At 40.9% G+C, this 8932-nt stretch overlaps 1 protein-coding gene across 1 annotated transcript; it reads right to left on the bottom strand.

Moving 5' to 3' along the window:
* Positions 1-1451: 1451 nt before the first annotated feature.
* On the bottom strand, positions 1452-4028 carry LOC308300521 (heparan sulfate glucosamine 3-O-sulfotransferase 5; the record flags this gene model as incomplete). Its single annotated transcript, XM_080744369.1, has 2 exons — positions 1452-2382; positions 3922-4028. The coding sequence occupies 2 exons, from the start codon at positions 4026-4028 to the stop codon at positions 1452-1454; spliced, it is 1038 nt and encodes a 345-aa protein (XP_080600495.1).
* Positions 4029-8932: the final 4904 nt, after the last annotated feature.

Here is an 8932-nt window from a genome sequence, read left to right as displayed (position 1 = left end):
AAGTTTACTTGCATTATGTAGTGAGTCATGGGTGTTGTTCTGACTTACCTTGTGTATGTTGGTTCATGGCTGGATAATCAGATGCTATTTTGATACTCATTTCAAACAAATACATCATTGATATAGCAAAATATGGCCCTCACTATCTGCAGTGGAATAGTGTTTTAAATGTAGATAGGGCTGGGTCAGATTACTTTGAAATAGTCAGTTACTGAATACAAATGACAATTCTTCCAATTAGTTAAATAATACCTTGGGTTAAAAAATAATGTAATATATCCTGATAGATTTAGATTTTACTGCAAAATGTTAAGATACGTTTATTGCTTTGCCTTGAACGCCACATGGTGGGGTAAAGGTAATCATACTAGTAGCATCTTCTACTATTCTGTTCAATCCTATCTTAGGCACCTGATCAAACTAAGAAATGTTGCATGTGAGTTATTAAATAATGAATGAACTGACAAATATTTACATATTCTTTTAATTAAATATTTTTTTCTTCTTTTTTTCTTTTTTTACAGCACACTGATACAGAATGAATACTTGCACACAAACAGACAACTTTGCTAATTATCATAGAATAAACAGTTGGTTTGACAAGAACATCTTTTTTTACTATGGCTTTGTGCCAAGCGGATTGAACGCAAATGGTAAATGTTGTTAGGGAAAAGGCAAGAAAGTAGTATTCCACAAGTCTCGAGTCTATTAATGTGTGAGCATGGTTTGAGTTCATTTTGAAACTTCAGATTATAACTGATTTCTGTTCTTGATTGTGGGAAAATGGGACCTGTTGTGTTGGGAATCAAGACTGAGCAACGCCTTGTGGAAAACAGACCGAAGTCACGGTAGCCACAGTGTTTATTGAAAATAGCATGATGAAAAGGAAATGGCAAGGTTTCAAATGAATAAAAAGATGTCATATACAACACAGGAGGAGTCGACTGTATCATTATGAAATCTTGATTGGACATGCAGACACGATTGGAAAAATTGTGCCATGGGAAATAAAATAATCTTATACTGAAAGAACATTTTATTCAATCATGGTGTTTTGTTTTTTCATGAAAGGCATCACACTTAAAGCTTATCATAACAGCATGAACGTTGATAGTCTTTGAAAAGTAATATATGGTAACATAAAAAATTATGTATTTATTTTACCACACACTAATACTGTACTTTGTATGTATAGGGGTGGTGATAAACAGGTGGAATATTTCGCAAGATCAAGTGCTTTGAACAGAATTGTGTTTGTCAAACTGTCAAACAAACGATTTCCTTTTAACTTTCACACAGCTTAAAACAAACTAACATCCGCTTAGTATTTGGTCACATTGTCATTCTTGTATTAAATTCAATCAAAGTGCTATTAATATCCCTTTACATTGTCCAGCCTGGCCCTTTACAATCACCGAACAAACTCATTTAAAGAAGTCCAGAGTTCCTCATTATGGCCAGTTGAATGTCCTCCCGGTGATCTGGTAAAACTTTTGATTGAAGGGGTGAAAGAACTTTTGCAGTTTGGCCACCACTGAGGGGTCCACCTCGGGGTGGATGCGTCCCTTGCTGCCTGCCAGGCACTTGTTGAAGACAATGTTAAATCGCAGGCAGTAAAATCCCCGGGTGACGTTGAAGTACAGGTTGTACTGGCTGATCCTCGACGGGAGGTTGAGAAAGCGTTCAACCAGCTGCAGCTCTGGCAGAGGATCTGTGATGAGGCGGTCGCCGTCCACAATGTGGAATTGCTCCACAGGGAAATATTTGAGCCAGCGCTCCAGGTGTTTGGTGTAGATGCTGGTCCTCACGGCCTTGTACTTGGTGTTCACCTCACAGGTGTTGGTGTCGATGGCCAGCTTCTCAAACTTGTGGTAGGTCTTGTTCTTGCGCTCCTTGCCTTCAAGCACCTGCGTGTAGTCCGACACAGCCCTTGTGGTGGGCTCACGCACGATAATCAACAGCTTGATGGAGGAGTTCATCTTGAAAATGCGCTCTGGCACCTCCTCTGTGATGAAGTAGGCCGGACTCTTCTCAATGGTGATCTGGTGAGGGAAAGAGAAGGGCATCTTCCCCCGATACCAGTCGATGCCCCGCGCATAGTTCTGGTCGTTGTCGAAGAAGTGGATCTCCTGCGAGGCCTTGACCACTGCTGGATGTAGATTGAGCATCTCCAGGAGGGCACGAGTGCCCCCCTTGCGGACCCCGATGATGATGGCCCGAGGCAGCTGCTGGACCAGGTTGTGCAGGCGGATTTGCTCTTTGGTGGCATTGCCCTTGCGCAGTTCGTGGAGCAGGCCGCGCTTGTACTGCAGGGTGCGAAGAGGTATCTGCTCTGGCTCAGGAGGGGCCTGTCTGCTCTCAACGGGGCAAAGGGGCTGCAGCCTGAAAGAGGACAAAACCATGATTTATTATCTGAACATCGCAGCATGATGATGGCTAAAATGAGGTTATTATTAGATGGCCATCCAAGAAAAGGCAGTAATGTCATGGTGACACTAGCCCCAACCACCCTTTTTAGGGTGGCCAACTAGAGACTAGCCTAAAACAAATGTCTCAATTATTTAGCTGGATATTCTGGGATATCAGATGCTCAGAGATTCAATGCATGTCAATTATACAAGGGGTGTTCTAAATGTGGCCCACAGAGGGGAGGAAAGTGACAAGAGGACAAAGTGACGTCATGAGCAATAGAGGCATAACATTATTTTCCTGACAACATATAGCAAGTCGCCAATCTTTGGGTCCTTTTTAGTTAAAGTGTTGTGAAGGCGAGGGCTTCCAGGACATTTGTCCCTACAAGTATAGGGCTTCTGAACAAACAAGCCCCAGCTCAGTTCCGTGCATGAAATGTTATGACTGGTATTCTCGTTTTGTATCATGTTGTCAGTGAATTGTGAGTTTGTCTTGTCATTCATGTATTGTGGTGTGTATCATGTTGTCAGTGAATTATGAGTTTTGTCTTGTCATTCATGTATTGTGTATTATGTGTTGTGTTTTTGTGTCCTGATGACTGCTTGGTGCAAAAAGAATTTCCGCAAGGACAAATAAAGCATCTATCTATCTATCTAAGGGAGAAGGTTGTGTGTGGATCTTATAAGAGGTAAGTCCTAAGTAAGTGAAAATAAAGAAATCATGGAGCAAAGATTTACCACCGTTCATCAGAATGTGTGCAGTAGGCCTGATATGGCTATAGGTTATGTTGCCTTTTTACAGTACCGACTACGGAAACAATAATAGCTTACGGTGTGGCCCCTCAGGTCCGAGCAGTCTAGAAGAGAGTCTGTGTGACCGACCGATCAGAACCAAATTTCTTGTGCACATTGCCAATAGGCCAAGGAAGTCACTTTTTGTATTCAGCTGACTGGCTACTGTTAGTGAGTACAATATGTGAATAGTTTAGTGACTGATTGTAGTAAATAGAGCACAGAGATGGTTAGCTGGTTTGAACATTTGTGTTTGTTTGTCAAACCATCTTCCTCACTCTAGATTGAACAGGTATTCCCAGGAGTTCTTAAGCTCTCCTTTGCCTTTCGGCTGCCATTGAGGGGAGGGCCTTTTACACTGTTTGGATTGCTGTCTACTAAACTATATACTCCTCTCCCAAAGCCCTCTGCAAACAGGAGGAAAGCACGTTCGTCGATAATCCCATCCAGTAAATGTTGTCTGTTATTGCTCACAAAGAACTTTAATGATTTAGAATACAACCGACATTATTATTCCATTACCTTAATTTGTTCCAATAAAATAGACTATTTTTCTATTTCACGCAGGACTGATTGAAATGCAGACACATGAATAATGTCCTCAGTCTCACCGCTAGTGATTTCATTGGGGCATTTATGATGATTAACTTGATGTACAACGAGACGTTTACTTTGATTAAACAAAGCAAAGCCTTCGATTAGCGCTGCAGATACCCACTTATCCAAGGTCCCGACCCTGGCCACGAGGTAGAGGAGGCTTCCAATAGCGAGGCTGACCAGGACGAAGAGCTTCTGTCTCAGCAATGCCTGCTGTTTGAATAGCATGGCCCTCCATCAATCTTCAGGACTGCGTCTTCGGCCTGGGGAGAGCAGCACACACAATGCGTCATTTAAACGTGCTTCATCGTACAACGAAAATAGCTGATCTACAGGCCGATCTACAAGCTCAACAACGCGTCACATTTGCGATGCGTTGTGAGCTTGTAGGTCGGCTATTTTCCTTGAGGTGTCACTCGTCGAAGTAGCCTATCAATCAGGCTTAAACCACTAATCACCGCGAGGACAGAGAGACAGCCTAATGTTTATTAACATGCACTCAATCACGTCTTACAAGTGATTAAGCCACACTCGCAGGATCCCTGGAAAGTGCCGCAGTACCATTAGAGCTAATGCCCGGCCGCCCACCCCCCCTTTGTGAAGATGTATTTATTTATTTGATCTAATGTGTGGACAACCTGCCTGCTGGGGGTGGCGGATGCTTTCAGACTGTGAATGTCTAATTGGCAGCATTACCAGCAATCAAAAGTTAAGGGCCCTGAATTTGACCTTAAAAAAACACATTCAATTATCAAATGCCCAGAATGCTGAGATGAGAGCTGTGAGTTGTTTATCTTCCTGAAGCCCGGAGTTTCCAAATGAGCCATAAGTGGCAAGAGTCGATTCTGAAATGAACTCCTATCATCGATAACACACACTGTTCTATCAGGATGTGAGGCGCAGAGATAAAATGTGGCTGAGAATAAAAGATTTCTGAGCTAGAATGCTGTAGGAAGAAAACAAAAATACAATCCTCAAAGGGGACCTTTCAAACTTTAATTCTGCTATTCATAGCACTTATATTGTTTTTTTCTTTTTTACTTTTTTTCCCCATATAGTCAGAGGAATTATTCATGAGAACTATTATGTAACCATGTCTAATGTCTAATACATATTTATGTATCAAACAGTCTGTTCCATGTAAAAACAACTGACGTCACTCATTAACGAACACTCCCAAGTTTGTATGCTGGCCGCAGTATTGAATAAGACTGGGACGTTATAGTCTAAATACATTCAGTCTAAGTAACATATCTCAAAAAGTATTACAGATTTTAAAAAGGTTCCCAGCTATTCCCGAAGTAGATATTCTTTATACTAAAGGGCGAGGTCGCGCCATGTCTTGGCCATCTGGCCAGTGATGTATATCTGACTAGTTACCCATATATGGAGACCCCTTAACCCTTGATGGGCATTTAGTAAATAAACCAAACAAAATGCCTACTGCAAATTTCATATATAATATAATTTTTGGAATAAGGCTAAAAACAGTATCTAATAAACAGGCGGAAGAGTGCATTTGACCCCACTGTGACGAGACAATACGAAAGTCATATTGCCTTGCAGTGACTTCTGAAGGGAGACTTGTCAAGCAATAGCTTATAAGTATGACAATAATGGAGAATTTACTCAATAAGACCCCATTGTTGCATTTAGAAAACTCTTTTTTTTTTGGTTCTCCAAGACACAATGTCAGTCATTTACAGATGCCATTGTCTCTGTAACTGACAAGAGGCTTGTATTGACTTCCACTGGCTGGACAATACTTTGTTGTTACGAAGAACAATGAGTATGAGGCACTGAACTTTACTTGTTGTGAGCCACTCTTTGTGCAATTGTATAATTCAGCATTATGATAAATTAACACAACGTTGTGGCTGATGTGAGAGATATCAATTGACAACAGATGGATATAGGAAGTGGGAGAGGATGGCTTGCAAAAATTCTGATGATGATCAGGTTTAATGATCAGGTATGAACACGTCATTGTCATAAGCTTAATGGCACCCACAGTGTCCACATAGAAGCTAATTGTTTGCTACTGTCAGGGAGGTAAAATGCTTTGTAAACATTAAATAAAGTCAAATCATACTTCAGACACTCAGGGGAAAAACTACCTTGACCATAGCCTTGGCTGTTTGATTCTTTCCCAGACTAAGCAGGACAGAGTGACCTTTCTGTTGACCTGGGAGATGTCATGTGTCATGCATGAAATTAAAGTACATAGTCACAGCACTATAGGAATACATGAAATAAAAGGTCGACATAAAACAAAGTCGACCCAAACTAGTTTCCCAACGGGTCTGAATAGACCGAAATATAATCTTTGCTTCTGGGGGTCCCTGGAACAAAATATTTTGTGATAGGGGTCCATCCGTGGAACAAAATATTTTGAGATGGGGGTCCGCGGCCAAAAACAAATTTTGGGGGTCCTTAACCACTGATAGGCACATTCTAAAAATGTCTTCTAAATCCTAACAGTTTTCCTGAAAAAACGTATGTTGCTATCATTGTTTCTCAAACTTTGTCATGTCAAGGACCCCCATAATGATGTGTATTTTGCCACGGACCCCCATCGTAAAATATTTTGTTCCAGGGACCCCCAGAAGCAAGATTAGATTTTTGTCTATTCTGCATCTAGCTTAAGGCCACAGACCCGTTGGGAAACGAGTTTGGGTCGACTTTGTTTTAGGTCGGCTTTTCCTGTTACCCACTATAGCAGTATAGCAAAAATAGCAAACCTACAAGCTCACAACGAGTCACAGCTTGTAAATCTTCTATTATCATTAGTTTTCTTTTAATCAATTTCGCTATAGGCCCAGGATCGTAGCCAGAGGCTATGGCTATTTGGGGGTTCTTAGCATGGAAGAGTTTGGGAAACCCTGGAATATAAAAGCTACTGCACAGTAGTGGACTGTTACACTGCATGAGCTAAATGAATAGAGATTAGACTCTTACTGAGACTTTCTCTTTGAGGACATTGTGGTCTGTGGTGTTTTGATTGAACAGCCAGAGTGCAGAGAAGCATCAGTGACAGGAAAGCAATAGTGACTATCATTTCACAAATGCCATGCGGTAAGGAGGTAAGGACTAGGAGGCAGTGTTTCACAGTGTGGAGAAAATATAATGGTCTGTGGACACTTTATAGCTTGAGGTGCGCCGTCAGCAGCGGTCTCGAGAAGGATCCTTTTCTCAAATGTACTTGATGGTTCTGATAGAACGAATCAGACGCCACTTGAAAATGCTTCTCAAGAGTTTTGGGAATACATCTGACGGAGCCTTGAGCCAAAACAAACGGCGCAGGGATCATGAAGGCGAGCCTATAATGTTGCCAAGCCTAGAGTAGAAATGTCAAAGCATGGATATTATAAGGTATATTTCTCATCAATACACAGTAAAGTCCAGAGTGCTAATGAAACCAAAGGTAACCAAATGGATCTGTGGTGGTTACAGATGGTTTAAATGGACACTGAGAATTTTACCTGAAAGCTGATTCAAAATAGTTGAAATGAGAAGCAGGCAATTCGTTTTCACACTGTTTTGACTGACACATGTCAAAAATGATCTATTTCACCAGAGCGCTTGCACTCCTCTGAGCTAATGAGCCGAGCAGAAATCCACTGTGTCATTAAAGAAATGCTGACCTGCCACTTGCACAACATGCGTGATCAAAATGTGGAAAAGTGCTATTCTTTGCTCTTCACAGTGATAGATAACCATTCTGACAGCTTCCTGGTATGGATAGTGTTCTTAAATATGTGGTGACATTACGTAAAAAAAAAAAGATTTAACTTGCCATTTTCAAACTAAAGTTTGTGTCATGAGTCCATTCACACAGAATGTAATATGCCAACAACGTTAACATTATTCAGATTGAACAAGCTCGGTTTTTCTGAGCTTTTGCACCGCGAATAAAATGCATCAACCTTTATCAACGAGGCATATTCTCACCATTTATTCATCATGTCTGCAGTGTGTCCCCAAGGAGTCTGTACTTTTTCTCTCTTCAATCAGAGCAGATCTAAAAGCTTCAGCTATGTTTGGTGAATGTTTGCCTATATTCTGGTCAAAATGTTAGCCTATTATGACAAACTACAATAGGGATGCATAGGTTCATGTAAGGTGGTTTGCTATGTGGTGCTAATTACTTGCCACTATATCCTGTTCTAATTCTCTGAACAGTACATTGGGAGCCACTGGTAAAAATAGATCACTGCAGCTGTGCTCACAGTGGAGTTCCATTTCTGCTAAGCTCATTGTGGAGCACCTGAATGAGGTTGCAGATGATGATCCCAGTGCAGTTAATAATGCATAATCTCATAAATCAAAGTGTCCACCTTAAGTAACAGTTTGTCAATTGGCACATTGGTAATGCTGAAACAGTTCCTTTCAATTTCCACTGTGGTTAAAATGTTCCAACGTTAATATAAGACCGAGAAAGAAATGCAATAACTATTGTTCTCCATGTCATTTAAGATTCATTGAAAAGTAATCCTTGTAATAATCAACCATAACAATGAGTAGAAAAAGTAAGTCTTATGACTTTAAATATGGTCCCAAAGGCTATTGTTTTGTAAGCAGAGATGTAAACGGACAACAAACTCATCCAAGAACTGCAAATTAACAGAAACTGAAACTAAGAAAAGGTTTTTCTTGAAGGGACCTACTATTCCATATGGTATCACGACTGTAAACAATAACTGATTATTCACTGAACTGGTTGTCTCTCGAGAAAGTCTGTTGGTATACACCACTGGTTCTCAAAGTGGGACCCCCAGGGGGCACCTGGCTAAATAATTGATAGTTCAAAAGAAAAACCAAATGATAGTTTAAACCAAATGGACCCTTATGGGTCGGTAATTAAACCAAATTGACCTTTATTATGGGTCGGTAACTCCAAGAGTGTACCAAAGGAACCAAATGGACAGACAGACAAATTAAATATTAAAAAGTTTAAGAATCACTGGCTCTCGCAATTCTTTACACCTGCTGTTTATCACAATGTCAAACAGACAGCCTGCAGACAAAAGCCATGGAAGGACAACACACAGTGACATATGACAGGAGGGCAGAGGTCTGTGGTAAGCATAGGCCTACTGTCCCGGGATCTAGAGTGGCAGACCAATGCTATC

The sequence above is a fragment of the Nannobrachium achirus genome (genome assembly GCF_963921795.1).
Source record: "Nannobrachium achirus genome assembly, chromosome: 16".
In the NCBI taxonomy this organism is placed as follows: domain Eukaryota; kingdom Metazoa; phylum Chordata; class Actinopteri; order Myctophiformes; family Myctophidae; genus Nannobrachium; species Nannobrachium achirus.
Note: the sequence above shows the minus strand (reverse complement) of the source record. Positions and strands in the feature narration are given on the sequence as shown.